Source organism: Corythoichthys intestinalis, chromosome 2, assembly GCF_030265065.1.
Source record: "Corythoichthys intestinalis isolate RoL2023-P3 chromosome 2, ASM3026506v1, whole genome shotgun sequence".
Lineage (NCBI taxonomy): Eukaryota > Metazoa > Chordata > Actinopteri > Syngnathiformes > Syngnathidae > Corythoichthys > Corythoichthys intestinalis.
This window is the reverse complement of record NC_080396.1, coordinates 37,038,626-37,062,420: the sequence shown is the minus strand read 5'-3', so window position 1 is coordinate 37,062,420 and position 23,795 is coordinate 37,038,626. Positions and strand designations below refer to the sequence as shown.

Here is a 23,795-nt window from a genome sequence, read left to right as displayed (position 1 = left end):
GGAACAACCACACTCAAATGCCATTGCACTTTAATTTGAAACTAAGATAAAAAAAATATCTTAAGTAAGTTACGTACTAGTACTTATCCTGTAGTTATTATATTTCAATATTTTAACCCTGTGCTCTCAACATTTTGCAAACCGATCACTATGATTGCAGATTTTACTTCACTGCGATTGATATTTTTCTGTATATATTAACAACATTCAGATATTAGATATACACATGGATACAAATCCATGTGTATTATTTATATAAAGTATTTTTTTCTATATTTAACATTAATTACCAGTAGTTCAACATACTTGCTTTGCAGTATTTTCATTGTAGAAATTGAGACAGTTAATTTCCATTGTGGATGAATTTTTTTTTTTCACAATTCACATTATTACTCAAGTACTTATATCTCGAATTTCAAATGAGCATGTGGTTATCAAAGCATGTAAGGCTTCTGTGGATAAAATAGAGTTGTAGATTAAAAAAAAAAAAAGTGGACAATGATTGCCAAGAACACCTTTGTAGAATACAAAAGCAATTACAGTATACTGTATTTTTATGGCTTGATAGTGAAAATTACATTTTGAATCGTGAAATATTGTGATTATGGCAAGACTCCCCACCTGTTGCTGTTTGGATTCATGTACAATATTACCAATAAACAGTTTGTAATATTTTAAAACATTATCCCTTTTTTCTCTTTGATATATACTTTAAAAAGTCTACAGCTCTGAGGCAACTGGCGGTACCTCACTTCCTACTCGCAAATATTTTTTGTTGTGCGAAAAGCTTGTGTGTTATGAAATGGAATTTTTGAAGGGGAAAAAAAAAGTTGCATCATGTACCCAAATTTCAAATTGATGCTAAACTCATGGAAATAAGCTGCAGAACCCAACTGCATAGTATTCGGCTGCTCTACACGGAGTGTGTTGGCAATTTTGGTTTTGAATTATCAGTTGGGTCTTTTATTCATGTAATTATGAAAACCCAATGTACAGTATCACAGTCAATCGGCAAATTTTACAAACCGATTTATTCCTAAGGATACACGTCATGAACGACGATTTTGGGTTACGCTTGATTTGTGCAGAGTAAAAACCATCTATTAGTGAATGAGGCTTATTTTTTAAAGTAATGCACAGTTTGAACACTGCACTGACATTGTAACAACTTCTCACAATATGAACTGTATCCATTTGGTATTCCAGCACATCAACGAGAACTGTGATGCCTGAATATCAGTAAAGAGGAATGAATCAGTTGTCAACTTTACGTGACATTCATGGGGGCATTTTCATATGAAGTGAGCACATTCTGTCATCAGTGCAGCTTTCAATCCAGGTTCAGCATGTGGCTAGGTCAGATTCTTGATTTTTATCTTGGTCCAATAATATTTTAGTGGAGTAAAACTAATTTACAGGTGTTTACATCATCTTCACGTGTCAGGTGTCTGTAGCAGGAAGATATTCCAACTCATCACTCTCTTCTGGACCCCTGTAATTTTCCCGAGGCTGGACGCCATCTAGCCGACCACAAAAGCAGACAAAAACATGACAAGATATAATGTGAGACATCTACCAATGAATGTTATCTCTAAGAATCTTTCTCATCTTACCTGAGGCCTGGGGACACAGTGACTGGAGAGGACCTGGAGGAGATAAGAATTCTGGGACATCTGATCTTGGTCCAGCTCCAATCTGTGGGCCACTGGGGGGCATGGGTGAGAGACCAAGTCCTATTCTGTCATTGAAATTGTATTGGTCCTCAGAAGGCTCTGTGGAATGGGACTTTATAGGCCCAGATAGATTATGGTACTGGTCTCTGATGGGTGTAGATAACTGTTTGGAGTGGAACTGCCCCCCAGTGGAAAGGTCATACTGGGAGAAACCTCGACTCTCATCTGTTTCACAAGGACCCTCAAATGAGGAGGAAGGAGCAGGTAGAGAAGATCTGAGGGGAGGAAGGGAGGAGGGAGCGTGGAGGTGACTATGGGTCGCTGGGTGAAGTGGTAGAGAAGAGTAGTGAGCATGTATGGGGGGAGGACCTATGCAAGAATGTAAGGAGATGTTAGAGAAGGAAGAAGAAGGGGGTAGGGTGCGTCTGGGAGGATGGTAGGTGTCCTCGAGTGGTCCCAGTTTGGACAAATGCTGGCTCAAAACCTCCACACTGGAGTCTGAAGTGTGATGGGATTCAGGTGGGACACAGCGAGAGGAATGGAGATCTCTGATGTCCTGGAGTTTGTTAAACACCTGAGAGAAGATCAAAAATCAGTGGGCATCATTAACTAACACAGGGTGACGCCCTCCAAAAAATAGGCCCTAAATTTGGATAGGTGTCTTTTCTTTATATTTTTTGGAATAAAAACAGATTGGAGCTAAAACTAGATTATTTTTTAGTATGAAGCATAATGTTATGGAAAAATAATATAGTTTTAGTTACAGTCTCTTTTCATTACGACCCCTCCCCCCCCCAAAAAAATCAATAAATGACCTTATCCATATTTGGGGCCGTTTTTTTCTTTGGGTCACCCTGTACATATGTGACATATGTTCTTGAATGAAAAAAATCCTGCATCAATTACACTGCTCAAAAGATAAAGGGAACACTAAAGTAACACATTGCAGATATGAATGAATGTTCCACAGTTGAATGTGCTGACAACATAATCACACAAAAATTATCCATGAAAATCAAATGTAGCAACCCATGGAGGTGTGGATTTGGAGTTATACTCAAAATTAAAGTGGAAAAACATACTACAGGCTGATCCAGTGGTCTCCTACCTGGTCCCAGTGTGGGTCGTGGTTTATGTTCCTGCCGATCCAGCACAGATAGTTGAACCAATGAGGTTTCTGCTAAAACAAGCAACACCTGACTGCAATCAACTGATTGCACTTGTAAAACACCAGATTGGAGAAAAAGTGTGTCATTTGTCTGGTTGGAATGAAATCCTGCACCCACAGAGGGCCTCTGAGGACCGGGTTGGAGACCACTGCTTTAAACAAGTCCAAATGAGGCTTAGTAGTGTGTGTGGCCTCCGCATGCCTGTATGACCTCCCTACAACGCCTGGGCATGCTCCTAATGAGATGTCCCTAATCTGGACCAGAGCATAACTGAGCTTTTGGACAGTCTGAGGAGTAACCTGGTGGCGCCAGATAGACATAATTTCCCAGAGGTGTTCTATTGGATTTAGGTCAGGCGAACATAGGCAGGGGGTTGGGGGGGGCAGTCAATGTTATCAATTCCTTTTTCCTTCAGGAACTGCTTGCATACTCCAGCCACATGAGGTTGGGCATTGTGGTGGCCCAGGAGGAACCCAGGTCCCTCTGCACAAGTGTAGCTTATGACCATGGATCCAAGGATTTCATCCCGATACCTAATAGCAGTCAGGGTGCTCTAGGCAGGTTATCTAGCCTGTAGAGGTCTGTGTGACCTTTCAGGGATATGCCTCCCCCGACAACCACTGACCCATCACTTTATTGTCAGCACATTCAACTATGGAAAGAACAAAGTATTTAATAAAAATATTTCATTCATTCGGCTCTTCAACATGTTACTTTAGTGTTCTCTTTATTTATTTGAGCAGTGTATTTAAATGATAACTAGAGCTGTGAGCAGATATAAAGGGCCCTCATAGCCCTTGCCACATTGGGGTAGTCGCACATTGAGGATAATCGCTAAAACAAACCATCACATTGCATGATTTACCTTTACTTGACTTGGTCTCACCATACCAAAACAAGACAGCTATGACTCATCCTTGCATATGGATTTGTTTTTTTGTCGGACAGTGCGACGCAACAGTAAAGGCATTCAACATCTTTACATGGCATATAGTTTGAAGTTGATCATCTGTAATAGTTGGTTTAAAAAAAAAAAAAAAAAAAAAAAAAAAAAAAAAAAAAGGTAAAAGTTGAATGAAAATTAGTTGAAATTAAATGGCTGATTTCTTGTCAGGGTTGTTATATGACCCCAAAATACTTTTCTTTTTTTTTTTTTTTTTTTAAAAAGGATTTTCACTGTTGCTTACGTGTCTGGATATATTTAAAGAAAAAAAAAGCACGTCATAGTCCAAGAAATGAAAAATTCCATTCCATCAGAATGGCAAATTGAGTGTACTTATTTAGTGCTGTATCTAATTCACATGGTTCCTGAAAATAAAGCTTCATTATTTTGGGAAACTGTCCTAGAAGGTCTGGAGTCCACAGGCACATTTTACTGCATCTACAACAGTGGTGAGTAGCTACATACTCTGTCCAACAAAATTGGGAAGATAAGTCCTCTTCTTCTTTTCCTCATTATTATTATTCACAATAAAACCAACAATTATTGAAACCTCAGTCATGGCAGGTCTGTTCTTCCATTTCCTGTCAAGGCACCTGCAGGCCAGTGCTGCTATCTCCATGCTCCCGACCAGCTCTGTGGCACCCCCTGCAGATCCCACAAGATATTGAAGAATTGGCGAGGCAGCAGAGCAGCCTAATGGGAAATCACTGACCTGTTATCAGGCGACGGTCCACCTGTTTACTCCATGCCGCTTTGTAGCAAGCAGTTGGGTCTTCATGAACTTCCTGGACTACATCTTTCTGCAGAACCATCGTAATGTTTGTGAAGGTGTGTACGCTCATACGTGAGAGTGTGTGTGCGCAAGTAAGAGTTCAAACCAGGTAAATGTCTTTCGAATTGCTGTCTTTTTCCAGAGCTCGCCGACCAGTCAGTGCTTCTAATAACACCTGCAAGATAGACACAAACTTGTAATCTTTTGTAAGGCTGGGTGTCAAGGGTTTTATTACTAAAAAATATATTAATGGCATCTAGAATTTTGATTGGATTTCACCATTCTGTAATAAAGGCTTTTCAAAATGTTAATTTTTCTCACAGGAGGCTTTACTTTTCACTTAGAACTATGGTAAAATGGTAAATGAAGAATACTTATATAGCGCCTTTATGTATATGGTTACCATGCCCAAAGCGCTTTACATTAGTACACATTTACCCTTTCACGCACACATTCACACACCAATGGTGCTGCTGCCATGCAAGGCGCTGCCAACCCATTAGTAACCCAAGGTAAAATCATTAGCAATTTGAACTTATACTGTATGATCTGAGATATGTTTGTAGCAGCTCGGGTGAATACCCTCCAGTCTGTTTTAAGGGTAACCATGTTTAATTTTATTAGTCGTCTGAATTGTTCAAAAAATGTGATTGTGTTGGGCCTGACCAACATTTTGTACAGCTTTAAACGCTACTTGTCAAAATTTTGGAAGCACTGGTATATGTGCCTCCTTTAAGTGGGTCGCTAGGAGACCCAGTGTTGTGTACCGAAGTCCACTTGTGAATGTTTTATTATTTCTTTACTTTTGTGTTTTGTTTTTAATCTATTGCTGTGTTGCATTGTTGAGTTTGTCTGTCGGTGAGTCTGTCTGTCTCATCATGGCCCTTAAATTTATAAAGACTTAAATGAATAATGAACCAAAAAAAATATAATACATAAAGGTTAAAGACCCTGACTCATTCAACTTTCGCCTGTCAAATACGGTACTTGTGTGTGGCTAACAAAAGGTCCGGCAGCTTTTGGAAGAAGAGCGTGTGCAACAAGTGTAATTTTAAAATGTAGTAATCTTGTAAATGGGTTAATAATTACATATAAATTCATTGTCCACTGAATTGGACACATCTGCACATGCTTTTAGTGCCTATCACGATCCATGTTTAATATATTTAGACGCAAACTGCTGAAATCACTGTACCGGGTCTTTACCTAACAGATGTAGTCAAATAAATGGTTAAGAACATTGTATTGTACCTAAAAGCAAACCTTCACCAGACAATCTAGGACAAACAAAATGCATTGTGGGGGGCACACAATAATTATTACAATGTCCCTATATTTTGAGTAAGCCTGCACTATACTAAACTGAAGCAGCGCATAATCATCATGGTAACAATAACCTCTGTGGCAGGTTTGCCATTTCTGATTAGCTGCAATAAATTGTGAACATTGTTTTACAAATAAAACACTAAGCGTCAACAGTGGGATTCGAACCCAGGACAAAATGTTTACCAGCGGTACTCTTGAACTGTTGCAAGTGCTTAACGACTGCGTTGCTTGAAATTATGTCTACAGAGTTTATTAGAAGTTGAACAATTTAGGCATTATTAGGCAAAGGTGTGGCATTATGAAATGCATATGAAATTGCAATTATGCTGTTGTTGGGAGAAAACATTTTGTTTTAATAGCTCTGTGCGATTAGTGGAGGTGACAACCCTTTTAAGAGTCTTGCCAATGGTCATGTGTGTGTCTGCCTAAAAGAAAATACATTGGAAATCTACTCACTATACTGCACATACTGTAAGTCTAAACGGTATGTTATGCATAGGTACATTCTATTATGTTTGATGGTATTGCAATTGCTGTTAATTATATTTGTATGAAATTAAGGGTCTGTTTCACATACCACAGGAGAGAATCTGCATAAGACTATCGGAACTCGGACCACACTTTAAGAATCAATGATCTACAGCACAGGTGCTCATTATGTCGATCGCGATCTACCAGTCGGTCACAACGCTAGTGTGGTTTTTATTATTTTTTTTACGCCAAAAAAAAAAAAAAAAAGGGGGGGGGTTAATCATGTTTTGTTGTGCAATATTGCTGCTGACCTTTGAGGGCACTACACGACGTTATACAAATAAATCTTATAAAAAATAAAAAGAAATAAGCCTATCATCACTTGATTATTATGGAATCTCAGGAGTGCCATATATATTATTTTTTTCAATAAATATACAGGTAGATCATATTGACTTGGTCATTTCATTAGTAGCTTCCAACATACACTGCCGCTGAGGTTTCTGCCCCCGCCCCTCCAAAAAAAAGGTAAGATCGCAGGAGGTTGTTTTGTTGAAAACCTGATCTTTGAGCAAAAAATTGTGAGCACCCCTGATCTGCAGAAGTCAATATTATATGGACTCACCACACCAAAGCTGTAAACGTCCACCACCGTCCCCAGCTGCCTGTTCCTTATGTACTCCTGTGGTAGGTATGCCAGCGTTCCTTTCACAGTGGACGTCTGACCTAATGTGGTTCTCTTGGATGCCAGACTACACGATGATTTGGGAGACACAAAGCGTGCCAAGCCAAAATCAGCCAGCTTTGCCACCAGATGGCTGTCCAAAAGGATGTTTGAACTGTAACAGGATGTGGAAACGTATTAATGTGATCGTTTATGAAAAACTGAAAATTCCTGAAGCCACAAGTATTGCTTTGATACATACATCCTTTTGTCAAACTGTATGTGTCAATATTTCTCAGAAATTGATAGTGTCAGTTTCTGAAAACTATTAAAAATATTTAAATTCATATTAATAAAAAATACATTTGTATCCGATTATTCAAAGGAAATAGTCTAATTACTTCATAGAATCATTGATTGACAGCTGACATTTTCTGCAAATTACCATACAATCCCAATATAACTGACTGTATGTATCCTGAATTACTCCAAGCGTGAAAATCAACTACGGTAAAACACACAGTAATAGACGGTAATAGACACACAATAATAAAATATATTATTTCTAATAAAAATGATCTCAATTTGAACTTGTACAATTGGATTCCTAAAAAGTGGTGACTGTAAGTGGCTGGCAACCAGTTCAGAGTGTATCGCATCCTCCTCATAGTTAACTGGGATAGGTTCCAGACCACACTGTGAGGATAAACGGTACGGACAATGAATGGTAAAAATATGACCTATACAAACTGTGAATACGTACAGTACCTAATGTAAAGATATAGAAGTGTCAAATAATAATCTTTTAGAACATAGATGACATGTCAAAAGTTTATACTGAGAAAATGTAACATTTTAAATGAAAAATATATTTTAGATTCCTTGGTATCAACACATCATAAAGTTGGGACGAGGCCATTTTCACCACTATGAGGCAGCCACCTCTTCTTCTTACAACAGTCTGCAAACATCTGGGGACCAAGGAGACAGGATTTTCAAGTTTAGAAATAGGAATACTGTCCCATTCTTGTCTAATATTGGTCTCTTAACTGTTTATCTGTGTTGGGCCTTCTGTCTTGCACCTTCCTGTTTGTGATGTGCCAAATTCTCTCTATAGGTGAAAGATCTCGACTGGAGACTGGCCATTTGAATACCCAGATCCAATTCAGCCATGATATTGTGTTTAATGTTACGTCCGGTCAGGCATTATCATGTTGAAAACAACCAGGTCTGAAAAAGATTAAATTTGGATTGTAGCATATGTTAGGACCTGAATATGCCTTTCTGCATTGATGGTGTCTTTCCAGATGTGCAAGCTGCCCATACCAGTCACACCCATCACAGATGTAGTCCTCTGAACTGAGCACTGATAACAAATTGGGTTATATTTGTCCTTTTTAGTCCAGATGACATGTTGCCTCTGTTTTCCATAAAGAATTTGGAATTGTGATTCGTCTTACCACAGAAGTTTTCCACTTTTATTTAAAAAGACTCCTGGCCTAGAGAAAATGCCTGCGCCTCTGGGTCCTGTTTAGAAATGGCTTCTTCGTTGCACTGTAGAATTTCAGCTGGCAACGGCGGAAGTTTGTGTTCAAAGTCAATGATTCCTGAAAGTATTGCCGAGCCCTTTCTGTGATTTCTTTTACAGTACCATTCTTGTTTGTGGTGCAGTGGCGTTTAAGGAACAGAATATCACGGGCATCCATTATGTTTTTTCGAACTTGCCGCTTACATGCAGTGATTGTTCCGGATTCCTGGCTTCACACTGCCACTCTGAAAAGTTTTTTTATACTCATTCATGTTCCAATTGACCTGATCAGTGATAATAGTCTTTCAGCTATTCGTTATACAGTATGTGCAACTGACTTTTTAAGCTTCTACCTGTCCCAGCATTTTTGGAGACTTTTTAGCATGAAAAAACCCAACATATTTTTCTCTTAAATCATACATTTGCTCATGTTTAAACTGTTGGCCAGTCATCTATGTTCTATTTCAAATAGAATGTTGAAATTTGACACTTTCACATCATTGTATCCAGTTTTTGTTCATTATTTGTATAGCGACCCAACTTTTCCGTAATCTACTTTGTATTTTATAAGTCAACCCAAAATATTAAAAAAATAAAAAAATAAAAAAAATAAAAAAAAGTGGACCAGTGCCATTGAGCAGAATCAAATCTAATTTCTAATTTATGTTTGATTTGAACAATTTGAATGTCATTTCTAAGTACGATTTTCTTCATAATAGTGTGGAATGTAGTACATCGGCTCATTTTAAGTCTCTTCATTCCTAGCTCCTCAAAACAATGACCGTGATCTGGAAGTTGTTCTCACATCAAGTATTATGGAGCATCTTAAATGTCTTAAATACCCAGTAGCAGTAATGATTAAACTCAGTGAGTCATCACCTAATCTTTGTGGAGCGGTTTGTGTGTCCCAATGATCCTAGGAACTATGTTGTCTGGGGCTTTATATATCCTGGCAGGGTAACCCATGACAAACAAGTCCTAGGTGAGGGACCAGACAAAGCATGGCTCAAAGACCCCTTATGATGGGAAAAAAAAATACTTAGTTTTCCCTTGCCCGGATGTGGGTTACCAGGGCCCCCCCTGCTAGAGGTGGAGGTGCCTGGAGGTGGGGCTCAAAGGCAAGTGTCTGGTGGCAGGGCCTGTATCCATGGGGCCCAGCAAATCACAGCCGAAAGGGCAACATGGGTCCCCCTTTCCATGGGCTCACCACCAGTGGGAGGGGCCAAAGGGGTCAGGTACGTAGGGAGTTGGGTGGCAGCCAAAGGGGAGGGCCTTAGATTTCCGATCCCCAGCAACGGAAACTATCTTTGGCACATACAATCACTCCTCTCTGGCAGGGAAGGAGCCTGAGCTGGTGTGTGATGCAGAGACGTTCCGACTAGATATAGTTGGACTCTCCTCCACACACAGTTTGGGTTCTGGTACAAATCCTCCTTGGACTCTCTTCCCCACTGGAGTTGCCCACGGTGGGAGGTGCAGAGCAGATGTGGGCATACTTATTTCCCCCCGGCTTCTGTACACTAGGGCAGGGGTTTTCAACCCAGTCCTCAAGGCACACTGTGGGTCCTGGTTTTTGTTCCAGCCGATCCAGCAGAGACAGTTGAACCAATGAGGCTTCTGCTAAAACAAGCCACACCTGACTGCAATCAACTGATTGCACTTGTAAAACACCAGATTGGGGAAAAAGTGTTGTCATCTTGTTTGGTAAGAATGAAATCCTGCACCCACAGTGTGCCTTAGTGGAATAGGTTGGGGACCCCTGCACTAGGGTTTACCCTGTAAGACAAGAGAGTAGCCTCCCTCCGCCTTCGGGTGGGGGACGGGTCCTGAATGTTGTTTGTGCTTGTGCACTGAACAGCAACTCAGAGTATCACCCCTTTTGGAGTCCTTGGAGGGTGTGCTGGAGAGCGCTCCCTCTGGGGACTCCCTTGTTCTGCTATGGGACTTTAACGCTCACGTGGGCAATGACAGTGAGACCTGGAGGGGCGTTACTGGGATTAACGGCACCCCCACGCAGAACCCGAGTGATGTTGTGTTATTGAATTTCTGTGCTCGTCATGGTTTGTCCATAACGAACACCGTGTTATGTAGGGGTGTCCATATGTGCACTTGTCACCAGGACACCCTAGGCCGCAGTTCCATGATCGACTTTGTAGTCTTGTCATCGGATTTGTGGCCGCATGTTTTGGACTCTCGTGTGAAGACAGGGGCGGAGCTGTCAACTGATCACCACCTGGTGGTGTGTTGGAGCCGATGATGAGGGAAGATGCTGGGCAGACCTGGCAGTCCCAGTTAAGGTTGGACTCCGCCAAGGTTGCTCTTTGTCACCGATTCTGTTCATAACTTTTTTGGACAGAATTTCTAGGCGCAGCCCAAACTTTGAGGAGTTCCGGTTTGGTGGCCTCAGCATTGCATCCCTGCTTTTTGCAGATGATATGGTGCCGTTGGCTTCATCAAAACGTGACCTCCAAGTCTCACTGGAGCAGCAGAGTGTGAAGCGGTTAAGATGAAGTTCAACACCTCCAAATCCGAGACCATGGTCCTCAGTCGGAAAAGGGTGACGTACAGTCTCTGAGTCGGGGATGAGATCCTGCCCCAAGTGGAGGAGTTCAAGTATCTTGGAGTCTTGTTCACGAGGTAGGAGGGAGCGGGAGATCGACAGGCAGATCAATGCAGCGTCTGCAATTATGGGGATTCTGAACCGGTTCATTGTAGTTAAGACAGAGCTGAGCCAAAAAGCGAAGCTCTCAATTTACCAGTCGATCTACGTTCCTACCCTCAGCTATAGTCACGAGCTGTGGGTCGTGACGAAAGAACAATATCCTGGATACAAGCGGCTGAAATGCATTTCCTCCGCAGGTATCCTGCTCTCCCTTAGAGATCGGGTGAGAACCTCAGTCATCCAGGAGGGACTCAGGGTTGAGTCGCTACTCCTCTGCATTGAGAGGCGCCAGCTGAGGTGGCTCGGGCATCTGGTTCAGATGCCTCCCTGGAGAGGTGTTCCAGGCATGTCCCACCGGTGGGAGGCCCCAGGTCCAACCCAGGACAGACTACAGAGACTATGGCTGGCTTGGGAACGCCTTGGGATCCTGATGGAAGAGCTGGTTGAAGTGACTGGGGAGAGGTAAGTCTGGGCTTCCCTGCTAAAGCTGCTGCCCTAGTGACCTGACTCCGGATTAAGCGGTAGATAATTGATGGAAATTGAGGGATCTTTGATGCTCATTGATGGTGATGTCAAACAATCATGATAGTCGACTGTATTTCAGAGCTACATCGTTGACAGATTATATTTGATTTAAATCTAATTATGCTTTAAATATAAACCATGATGTGGACATTTGTAGATTTGTACTAATTCAACGATACAGACAATTTACTTTTGACCGCCTTCAATGATGTGACGTCATCTTTAAAATGACTTAAGAAAGAATAGTCTTATTTCAACAAACATTTGACCCCCCCACCACCTCATTCTTCTGTCAATATCCTCATCTATGTGATACCATTTCTGCTGGGAGGGACTAGCATGTAAACAGAGGAGGGAGGACCTAAGAGTTTACAATTAGAGAAATGAGAGGAGTCCTATGTGGTGTGTTGCATTTTGTGTCACCTCTTCACATCGCCATGAATAACAGAGTCATGTCCATCTGGGGGAAAATGGAGGAACTGCAAAGCTGTTGATATTTCATGAACTATACGGACCCTCAGACACCAGGCGAGGGAAGGGGACACCTAAACACACACACACACACACACACACACACACACACACACACACACACACACACACACACACACACACACACACACACACACACACACACACATCTTTATACGTATGTGTGTGTGTGTGTTTGTGTATGGGTGTGTGTGCATTTGTAAATGTTACATTGTGTAGCTGATCTTCGAGGGAGCTCTCCATGTAGCTGTATATGAGACAAACACTTGGTCCTTGACAGAATCCAAGTAGGTCCACAATGTTTGGATGTCTAAACCTAATAAAGCCACACAGAAGAATGACAATTATTGCATAGTTACACGTAACACAGCACATGTTTATTTCACACGACTGTGGATTGTACAACAGTTTGTGGACAGTATGCATACATGAGAACACTCACTTTGAGAGTTTTTCCACTTCAGTGTTGAAGCTTTTCTTTAGAATGGTCGAGTCCAGAACGCAGTCCTGTCAACAACACTGTTTGTTTGCATCATACAGTTGTTGGAATATACTATAAAATGAGGTGAGTAGCAAAGCCAAAACTTGTAGTCAGAGATTCGTTTTACTTTATTTTACTTCCGTACTTGGGGATACGGAAGTAAAAAGCAGACTGACAAATAACCTGTTGAGCAACAGTAATAAGTAATGATTATTTTTTTAGAACTGACTTTTTTTTAACTAGCACATGGACATCAAATAGACAAAAACATGAAATAGGATGATGAAAACATGAAATAGGATGATAAAGTATTGCCTTAAAATGTTGACTTTAAAACAACAGCTTTTATACTAGAGATGTCCTGATCAGATATTTGGATCGGATCGGACGCCGATATGGGCAAAAAAATGCGCATCGGTATCGGATCGGCCAACACGGAAAAATTCCGATCCAGACTTCCGATCCAGTTTTTTAAATTTTAAAGTCTAGTCCGGGTTTTCCAGCGCACCGATTTACATAATCCATTCCAGTTTTCGGTTTCCCTAAAATCCGGTCCGCATTTTACGGCACACCTTCAACACACTACATTTACGTTACCGTCTCCCAATTTATCGAGAGACTTTATCGGTAAAAATGTCAGCTGTGTGGGATCATTTCACCTTAAAGGACGACAAAGACGAAGAGGCAAAGTGCAACATATGCCACAATAAAGTCAAGCGTGGTGGTAAAGCTGTAAGACGTTTTAATACAACCAACCTAATCAAGCATTTAGCGAAATACCACCACAAACAATATAAGAAGTATGTTAAGAAAACCAAAGACAAAAATAAAGGTCTTACGCAACTAACACTGGCAGAAACTTTTGCTATGCGTGATTAACTGGCACTCGACAGTCCCAAAGCCCAGGGAATAACCAGAGTCATTCCCGAAGATTTCATTCTGGATGACGAGCCATTATCTCTCGTGAGTAAAGACGCACCATCCAACACTTAGAACCACAGTACAACATGCCCAGCCGTCATTACATCCTTGAGTGATTCGGCCATGGAAGATTCGAAAATGATTCACAAACATCCAAATTCCGATTATTGAAATATGTCAAGTAAAGCGGAATTAATACACAGTGCGGTCTTCGGGACGCAATGAGAAACGGACCGCATTGCATCCCGAGAGTAAACATCATGCTTGTCATAGACCCGGGTAATGCCAATGCTCAACTCACGGCTTTAGCTCAACTCATGCCGCTGGATTAAAAACAAGAATACCTGACTGCTGCTGACAGCCGCTACAAACTACGTCAACATCGTTTTACTGTAGATAATAGATATCATATGTATATAGAACTAGATGCAAAAGACAGACTCGACGGCATTAGCAACATTGAAGTATGGAAAACTACATGCGTTAGTAAACAGCCGCCATCTTAAAGCAGGAGACTTCCCTAGTAGGCTGTTGTGAAACTTCCAAGCAAACCTAATTGACTTTTTATCTAAAATACTCCTAAATCGGCAAAATCATGACTTTAATCTATCTTCAAAACAGTTTTAAAACTTTCACATGTCGAAAGTAGACAGAAGGGAAATTATGGAATAACGGGAGCAATTTTAACAACTTTAACAGTTGATTCGCAAAATTAAATGAATTGAATGTAGTTTAAAAGCTGCTGATACAGAATGGGGACTTGAGTATTTTATTTACTGTTTTAAAATGTTAACTTGATACTGAAATAGTCATTTATTTAAACCTGAGAGGCTTTTTATACAATTTTTGTAACTAATGCAAGAAACATTAAAAGCATCTAATAGCTTGGGGGGTTTGTGGGATTTTCCACTGAGGTTGTTTGTGTGTTTTGCTTTTTTAAAACAGTTTACAATATTATTTGCACGTTTTACTGACTGACTATGCCATTTTTGTTTGTTATTTATAATGTTTTGTGTTTGTCACTGAATAAACAGGTCAGTTTCTTGTTACCAACCGTTGTGTGTTATTCAAACTCACCTAATTTAGCTGGCTAGTTGTTATCAAGAGTACTAAAACCTTTTTCAACATACTTAGTCTGACAACTAAGAACGGAGGCTAAATAACTTTAAACTTTAACACATGCTCAGATAGGTCGGTATCAGTATCGGCCAGTATCGGTATCGGATCGGAAGTGCAAAACAATATCGGTATCGGATCGGAAGTGCAAAAACCTGGATCGGGACATCCCTATTTTATACTACTGGTGTCAACAATAATCGATGCGGCGATGCATCCCGATGCGGGCCATGGACAATGCGATTCGATGCGGGCAACAAGCCGAATAGATTCAGCACATATTAAAAGATATAAGTCCGTTCAAAAATCTTCTGGTGATGCAATGGATTTGGTTTCCCCATTTGTATTATTATTCTCATGTTTACCTGTAGAGGGAGCTACTGTACAAGCAATGCAGGGGGGACGAGGAACCCAAATCTGCTTCCTCACGGGAGTAACGTCACAGACATGTGCAATTGCGCAGTGGCAATCGAGAAAGCAGAGAGATAAGACATAACAACAATGGCTGAAGCGGAGAAAGAGGGAGCGCGAAAGATTATTGACGCACCAAAGACATTGAAAGCAAGCATATGGAGACATTTTGGCTTCTATGAGGTTGGTGGGAAACTTGACCAAACTTATGCTGTGTGTAAAAAATCAAAGGCTGCTACTGTGTGTAAAAAAAAAAAAAAAAAAAAAAGAAAGCCCTGGTCTCATTCAAAGCACTAATTAAATGCTGTGATGTTCATTCATTCATTTTCCATGCCGCTTATTCCTCACGAGGGTCGCAGAGGTGCTGGAGCCTATCCCAGCTAACTTCGGGCAGTAGGCAGGGGACACCCTGAATTGGTTGCCAGCCAATCGCAGGGCACAAGGAGACACACAACCATTCACGCACACACTCACACCTATGGACAATTTAGAGTGTTCAATCAGCCTACCATGCATGTTTTTGGGATGTGGGAGGAAACCGGAGTTCCCGGAGGAAACCCACGCAGGCACGGGGAGAACATGCAAACTCCACACAGGAAGGCCGAAGCCCGGGATTGAACCCTTGATCTCAGAACTGTGAGGCAGACGTGCTAACCACTCAGCCACCGTGCCGCCTGCTGTGATGTTTTTTTTTAAATTTTTATATATATTACTATTTTCATTTGACTACAACCAGGAATGACACAAGAGCCTATAAAAAGTTGTTTAATGTCTGACCGCTTGTGTTGCCTCATGATTCACGAAAAATATGCTTTGCTTTAGCATTTTAATGCATCCCAGGCTTTAATGCATCGGGATGCATTGCCGAATCGAACCGAATCGAATCGTGGCCCTCTAAATCGAATCGAATCGAATCGTGGCCCTCCGAATCGTAATCGAATCGAATCGTGAGGGCAGTGCCGATGCACACCTCTATTTTATACATTAACAGAACAGGCAATTTCCTTTTCATTTCATTTTCACATTCATTTTTTTCTTAGCCTCTTCACCATGGAATATGGGGAAATAATTGATGAAGACGGCTTCGGCCACTACAAGCCAAGGAATCAAGGTAAAATTGATTTTTATTTTTCTACGCAGTTATTGCAGCAACCTGGCTGTTGCAGTCAACTTTTGCGATTTCAGGCTGGCTGTGAACACAGAAGTGGGACTTGTGACACTGTATGGATGCGATGGTGTATTGGCTGGTGTGCTTTGGTGTGTTTGAAATCTTGAGTACACCACACACAGTAAGACCAAACAAAAATGTATTCTTCGTCATGTGTGGGGTGTCATAATCAAGGGGGAAAAATTGGGACGCACATTCCATTTCCATTTACTGACTCCTCGACTGTGCACTGGAAATGCAAGTATTCCAGTGAAATTTTTAACCTCATATAAGCTGACCGTTCAGAGCCACTTAGAACCTTGATTCCCAAACACTGTCTCAAGTGTAATGTGTGCGATTTGCTGACCTGTTTGAGTCTCTTGACCGCGCAGTCCGTGTTTCTTAGGAATGCTCTGTAGACGACTCCAAAGCCTCCTTCACCAACCTGCAGTGCTGCCAAGAACCCCTGAGTCGCATCATACACCTCTTTATAAGACCAGCACATCACTCCATCGCCGACATTGCCACACGTCACCACCGGGGGGGTCTGGAGGATTGAGTGATTCTTGAGATGGGCCACATGCAATCATCAGTTAATGATAAGTGTTAATTTACCTGGAGGGTTCTAGGTTGAGCAGAGTGCAAACTTGAGGGGGGTGGGGCCGGCCGGGGTAGTCCTCCTACTTCTCCTTTAGAAAACAACACATCGCTTTTCACATCAAAGGTCCTTCAGTCAAACACAGGTCTTTTTGACTTAGCAATGAACAAGTGATGTGATTCATCAGTTATACCACTGGCACTACGGCCAAGTGGTTCTCACATGCCTCAAAGCAATTTTAGAAAACTGATAAAAACAACAAAAACAATGGACGCCTTAGTCGAATCTCGGATTCAGGAGGAGCAGTGTGGTTTTCGTCCCGGCCGTGGAACAGTGGTCCACCTCTACACCCTCAGCAGGGTCCTCGAGGGTGCATGGGAGTTCGCCCAACCAGTCTACATGTGTTTTGTGGATTTGGAGAAGGCGTTCGACCGTGTGCCTAGGGGAGTCCTGTGGAGGGTGCTCCGGGAGTACGGGGTACCGAGCCCCTTGGTAAGGGCTGTTCGGTCCCTGTACGACCGGTGTCAGTCTGGTCCGCACTGCCGGCAGTAAGTCGATTTCGTTCCCAGTGAGGATTGGACTACGCCAAGGATGTCCTTTGTCACCAATTCTGTTCATAATTTTTATGGACAGAATTTGTAGACGCAGCCGAAGCGTTGAGGGTGTCCGGTTTGATGGCCTTAGCATTGAATCTCTGCTTTTTGCAGATGATGCGGTGCTGTTGGCTTCATCAAGCCGCGACCTCCAACACTCACTGGGGCGGTTCGCAGCCGAGTGTGAAGTGGTTGGGATGAAGATCAGCACCTTCAAATCCGAGACCATAGTCCTCAGCCGGAAAAGGGTGGCATGCCCTCTCCAGGTCGGGGATGAGATCCTGCCCCAAGTGGAGGAGTTCAAGTATCTTGGGGTCTTGTTCACGAGTGACGGTAGGAGGGAGCGTGAGATTGACAGGCGGATCGGTGCAGCGTCTGCAGTGATGCGGACTCTGCACCGGTCTGTTGTGGTGAAGAAGGAGCTGAGCCAAAAGGCGAAGCTCTCGATTTACCGGTCGATATACGTTCCTACCCTCACCTATGGTCACGAGCTGTGGGTTGTGACCGAAAGAACAAGAACAAGAAATGAGTTTCCTCCGCAGGGTGTCCGGGTTCTCCCTTAGAGATAGGGTGAGAAGCCCGGTCATCCGGGAGGGGCTCGGTGTCGAGCCGCTACTCCTCCGCGTTGAGAGGAGCCAGTTGAGGTGGCTCAGGCATCTGGTTCGGATGCCTCCTGGACGCCTCCCTGGAGAGGTGTTCAGGGCATGTCCCACCGGCGGGAGGCCCCGGGGTCGACCCAGGACACGCTGGAGAGACTATGTCGCTTGGCTTGCCTGGGAACGCCTTGGAATCCCGCCGGAGGAGCTGGCTGAAGTGGCTGGGGAGAAGGAAGTCTGGGCTTCCCTGCTAAAGCTGCTGCCCCCTCGACCCGACCCCGGACTAAGCGGAAGATAATGGATGGATGGATGGATGGACGCCTTATATATATATTATTTTCGTAAATAGAATGCCGCTGACTATTTAGCTGCTCTTCACATCCACGTCTGCATGAAATCTTACCTAACACATACATACATTATATATACACACATATACTGTACGTATATATTAGGGCTGTCAAAATTATCGCGTTAACGGGCGGTAATCAATTTTTTTTTTATTAATCACGTTAAAATATTTGACGCAATTAACGCACAAATGCCCTGTTCAAATAGATTAAAATGACCAGACAGTGAAAGGTGTACGCCGCCCTCTGCTGGCGCTTGGGTGCGACTGATTTTATAGGCTTCAGCACCCATGAGCATTGTGTAAGTAATTATTGACATCAACAATAACGGGCTACTAGTTTATTTTTTGATTGAAAATTTTATTAAAATGAAAACATGAGGAGGGGTTTTAATATAAAATTTCTATAACTTGTACTAATATTTATCTTTTAAGAACTACAAGTCTTTCTATCCATGGATCGCTTTAACAGAATGTTAATAATGTTAATGCCATTTTGTTGATTTATTGTTACAAAAACAAATAAAGTACTTATGTACAGTATGTTGAATGTATATATCCGTCTTGTGTCTTATCTTTCCATTCCAACAATAATTTACAGAAAAATATGGCATATTTTATAGATGGTTTGAATTGCGATTAATTACGATTAATTTTTAAGCTGTGATTAACTCGATAAAAAATGTTAATCGTTTGACAGCCCTAATATAGATAGACACACACACACACACACACACACACACACACACACATATATATATTGTACCTTCCATCGGGGTGTCAAACAAATTCCATAAATGTTCAAGTGGTACCCTAAGCTAATTATTTTATACAGTATTTAATATTCAAGTAGTTACCACAGACACTGTCAGCTCATTCTCAAGTGATTATGAAATGAATAAATGATTTAGATAAGTATCTTAATTATTTCGTGATTTTTTTATTTGTTTGCTACTAGCCTACTATGGTCCAATTTTTGTCTCGATTACAGGACTAAGGTGGTCAACTTCAAGTACATAATAATGATTGCGCATCATACTACCTGTAGTGCTGATATTGTGAGCTGTAGTTGTGGGTGGAACAATCCCTGATTTGGCAGCAGGATTAAAGTGAGCGGGGATAACAGGAGGAGGAGCAAAGGGAGGAGCCTTCAAAGACAACGCCCCTAAGTTGATAAAATGATATATAGCAATGATTAAACGGCTGGTGCAAAGGTCAAAGGGCAGAAGACATACAGTCCAGGATCATGTCTCTTTGGCGAAGTAGCTGGTGACGCTTCAGCAGGTCTAGCAGTTCACCAACACGACCATTCCTATTTGCCCATTGGTTCATCACATAGTCGGTCCGCCTCTCCTTCCTCTCAGCCAACCGCACATTGACTTGATCTCCAAGGACTTCTGACGCTGGGGCAGAAAGTTTATTTCAAAATTAAAAAAAAGTAGTGTGGTAGAGGGTCATTGCACTCAATATTTAAACACAACAAGTGACACAGCTCGTCATTTCTGCCATTTTATGACAAATGTGACATTGGTTATAGCCATGGTCCAATGTCATAGAGGTAACTTATAGACACCTAGCATGGATGTGTCAGAACGACACATACTGGCTAGGATATCAGTCTTGGTGGCTGCAGGCTGAGTCCAGCCAAGCTGCCCATTAGATTTAGCGTCCTCATTGGGAGAAGAATGGAAAAGTGTTTCAAACAGAACAAAGCGGCACAGAACTCAGTGTGGAGATGAATCGTGTATCATACTTACATATTTATATTGTGCAAAATTTCCGATTCTTAGATTATTCGCGATTCGGCCGTGGAAGATTCGAGAACGATTCACAAACATCCAAATTCCGATTATTGAAATATGCCAAGTAAAGCGGAAGTACAACACACTTAGCGCGCCGCGCGGTCTTCAGGACGGAACAGAGCGAGAGTAGCTAAACATCATGCTTCTCATTACCCGGCCCCTCAGGTAATGCCAAAGCTCACTTCACGCTCTAGCTCAACTCATGCCACGAGATTAAAAAAACACAACAACATACCTGACTGCTGCCGAAAAGCTGCTACAAAGTACAGCCACATAATGTTACGGTAGATATCATTTATATAGGACTAGATGCATTATAGATTCGGTAGCGTAAGCAGCATATCTACAAGAAGCTAGATACGGGCGTTAGTAAACGGCCGCCATCTTAAAGCAGTACACTTCCCTGCAAGGCTGTTGTAGCGAACCTTGCAGGCAAACCTAATTAACTTTTTATCTAAAATACTCCTAAATCAGTAAAATATTGACTTGAATCTATCTTTAAAATAGTTTTAAAACTTTCACATGTCGAAAGTAGACAAAAGGGAAATTATGGAATAACGGGAGCAATTTTAACAACTTTAACGGTTGATTCTAGAGCTGAAACCAATACTCGAGCAACTCGAGTAACTCGAGTTTAAAAACTGATCCAAGTAGTTTTATTCACCTCGAGTAATCGTTTATTTTGACAGCTCTAAGCATCACGTTTTGCTCTGACTACTTTTAATGCGGGACAACGCGCTGATGTCACGTACGTAGTGGAAGAAGAAGAGAAAAAAAACTTACTGCAGCCGACAACCGCTACAAACGACGCCGACGTTGCTAAATACTAGCCCGCACGATGGTGTCTGATGAGTCTCATAGAGATCACATGTATGTTGAATTAGATGCGAAATGACAGACTCGGCCGCGTCTGGGCAGCGTTAGTAAACAGCCGCCATCTTAAAGCAGTAGAGCGCTAAGCGCTAATAAAGAGCGCTAAGCGCTAATAAATAAGATTAACGTAACGTTAGCCCTGCGGAAGGCTAGGTTTCTATTAATTATGACCAATGTCGATGCTTGGCTAACGTGTCTTACATACAGGCTTTAACATAACATAGCAATGTGGAGTGATGAGGGTGTAAAATAAAAACACAATAATGCTAACTATCAATTTTAGCTCAGTAGTCATTGCTGGATAAAACACCAAGTAGCACTGGTCCCTAATGTGCTCCAATACAGCCTGTATCATACATTTATTTTGAACACTGCAAAAACTCAAAATCCTATCAGGACTTACAGTTTAGACTAAATTAAAACTTAACTAGAACTTAAAAATGGCTTGTCACAAATAGAAATTCAATGGAAACACATGGGAAAAAAATCCTAACTTTTAAGTGATGTGTGTTATCAAGCGTAACGGCATTTATATATATATTTATATATATATTAGAGCTGTCCCGACTAGTCGACATGGTCGACGTCATCGATGACGTAAATCCGTCGACGAGCACAACATCCCGTCGACGGCTAATGAAGGGTTAAAAAAATATATGCGTGGAAAGCTCAGAATGTCGCACGCTTGGTATGCAAGCGGGGAAAGCGGCACAAAGCCAAAAAAGCGCACCAGAGTCCAAAACATTGACTTATTTTTAAAGAAACAAAGGAGGGTAAGTACACTGTTGTGTCCTGTCTCTTCAATGCCAAGCTTGGCTGCACGTCGGCCGTGAATGATAATGACAGGACATTGTAAGTCCGTCTAACTAACTAATGACATGTTTTATTGAAGTTGCTAAGCCTGTCGCGATATGCAGTAAGTCCATTTATCGCATGGTAAATAAAAATGAGGGCGGTCATTTCCACGGTTGCGTTTTATCGCTGCGCGCGCGTGCGTGCATACATTTGTGCGTGCGTGCATGCTGATGGTTTTCTCTCATCAACACGCTGTAGTATTAAAGTTCAGACATACAAAATAAGAAAACACATCTATATTAAACACTATATACAGTGGGGAGAACAAGTATTTGATACACTGCCAATGGGTTTTCCCATTGGCAGTGTATCAAATACTTGTTCTCCCCACTGTACGTTAGCATTGCTACATTGAGGTGAATGGGGAAAAAAGACGACCTACTTTAGCCGGCTATAGACCCTACCCACGTGACGTCACAACTCCGCTCTCCTGACTGGTGCCGCCCACTTGTCCGTCAACACATCGTGTTGACCTGTTACGGCTACGTACATTCCTCCTATTTACGGCGTGTTTTTCTGCTCGTTAACATTAATAATCAAAATGGTGAAGGCGTGTGTGGCGGTCGGTTGCAATAACAGAGAAGACAGACGGAGAGACTTGAAGTTCTACCGGATTCCGAGAGACACGGAGAGGAGAGAGCGAGATGGGCTGCTGCAATTCGACGAGAAAACTGGGCTCCAAACGATTACCACAGATTATGTAGTAGTCATTTTATATCTGGTAAGATGCATTTAATATATATTTAGAGGGTTTTGGGCTGACAACCACAATTAAGATCATTGCTAGGCTAATCGCCGACAACATACACGTATGTATGTAGTGAGAGTGCTATCGCTAATCCATATAAACATTAAAAGCCCTAGCTCCATTGACAAATGACATGAAATACATTAGACTTGACAGTGGATGTTAGCAAGAACAAAAGATTTTGAATGGAAAATTTCGTAACTCACCTTCCGAGCACAAGATTCCTGCCGAATTTTCGTGTACGAGGACCTGTTTCACCCAACCAGCAACGTAGCATTTATAAGCCTCCAAGCTCTTAAAGTTTTTCAAACTTTCGTGAGAATAGTCTGATTTTGTGTGGACAAGATAGTTGTAAATATCAGGGTCAGGCAGAGACGGCGAAGGCAGCCGGTCAAAAATCATCGATTTAGGCATCAAATATGGATCTGGCGACTGTATAGAACGAAGCTTTTCCACATAACGCCTTTTATGCAACACATCCAGTGAGTTTACGGCATCCGAAAGCACCGGGTCTTCCATGAAATGCATTTTAAATTCCTCGATCAATTGAAACCAATGCTAATACAGAGTCAAAATGACGGACAAGTGGGCGGAACCATAAAGCGAGCACGTGGTTTTGTGACGTTGGTGGGTAGGGTCTATAAAACAGGCAGCCTTCTCCAAAACTTGCAGTTAAAAGGTGACACTTCAAACATGAAATATCGCTGGTTAACAGCATTTGCAAAACGAAAAAAAATCTATTACTGACAACAAATGCAATGACAAAAAGTGCTTTTTTGCGGAGTGTAAAGCTTAAATTAGCGGTTTAGCGAACGTACTTCCGGTGAACATTTCAAAATAAAAGCATGTAATGTTCGTCATATACGTAAATAACGATTTCTGGCGTTAATCCCACATACTTCAGATTCTACACTAAGAATACCTTTAAAATGACACCCTTTATGAAAATTCTGATTGGCAATGAATAATTATTATAATACTATTACATATAGTACTACAGTATACTATAATATTAATGCTAGGTATTTTTTAAAGAATTGTTTTGAATCATTTTGGAAAGGTGAAGTCAGTGTTCTGAAT

General features: G+C 41.7%; 1 protein-coding gene across 1 annotated transcript in view; it reads right to left on the bottom strand.

Moving 5' to 3' along the window:
* Nucleotides 1–1,004: 1,004 nt before the first annotated feature.
* irak1 (interleukin-1 receptor-associated kinase 1) overlaps nt 1,005–23,795 on the bottom strand; it is a 31,762-nt gene continuing 8,971 nt past the window's right edge. The window contains exons 2-14 of the mRNA XM_057861333.1: nt 19,673–19,840; nt 19,480–19,602; nt 16,917–16,990; nt 16,669–16,848; nt 12,668–12,732; nt 12,436–12,541; nt 12,157–12,278; nt 6,980–7,193; nt 4,664–4,732; nt 4,498–4,585; nt 4,336–4,430; nt 1,614–2,247; nt 1,005–1,520 (exon numbers count right to left, since the gene is read on the bottom strand). Coding sequence (XP_057717316.1) covers nt 1,441–1,520; nt 1,614–2,247; nt 4,336–4,430; nt 4,498–4,585; nt 4,664–4,732; nt 6,980–7,193; nt 12,157–12,278; nt 12,436–12,541; nt 12,668–12,732; nt 16,669–16,848; nt 16,917–16,990; nt 19,480–19,602; nt 19,673–19,840 — 2,018 coding nt within the window. The 3' untranslated portion in view covers nt 1,005–1,440. The remainder of the gene's footprint in view (nt 1,521–1,613; nt 2,248–4,335; nt 4,431–4,497; nt 4,586–4,663; nt 4,733–6,979; nt 7,194–12,156; nt 12,279–12,435; nt 12,542–12,667; nt 12,733–16,668; nt 16,849–16,916; nt 16,991–19,479; nt 19,603–19,672; nt 19,841–23,795) is intronic.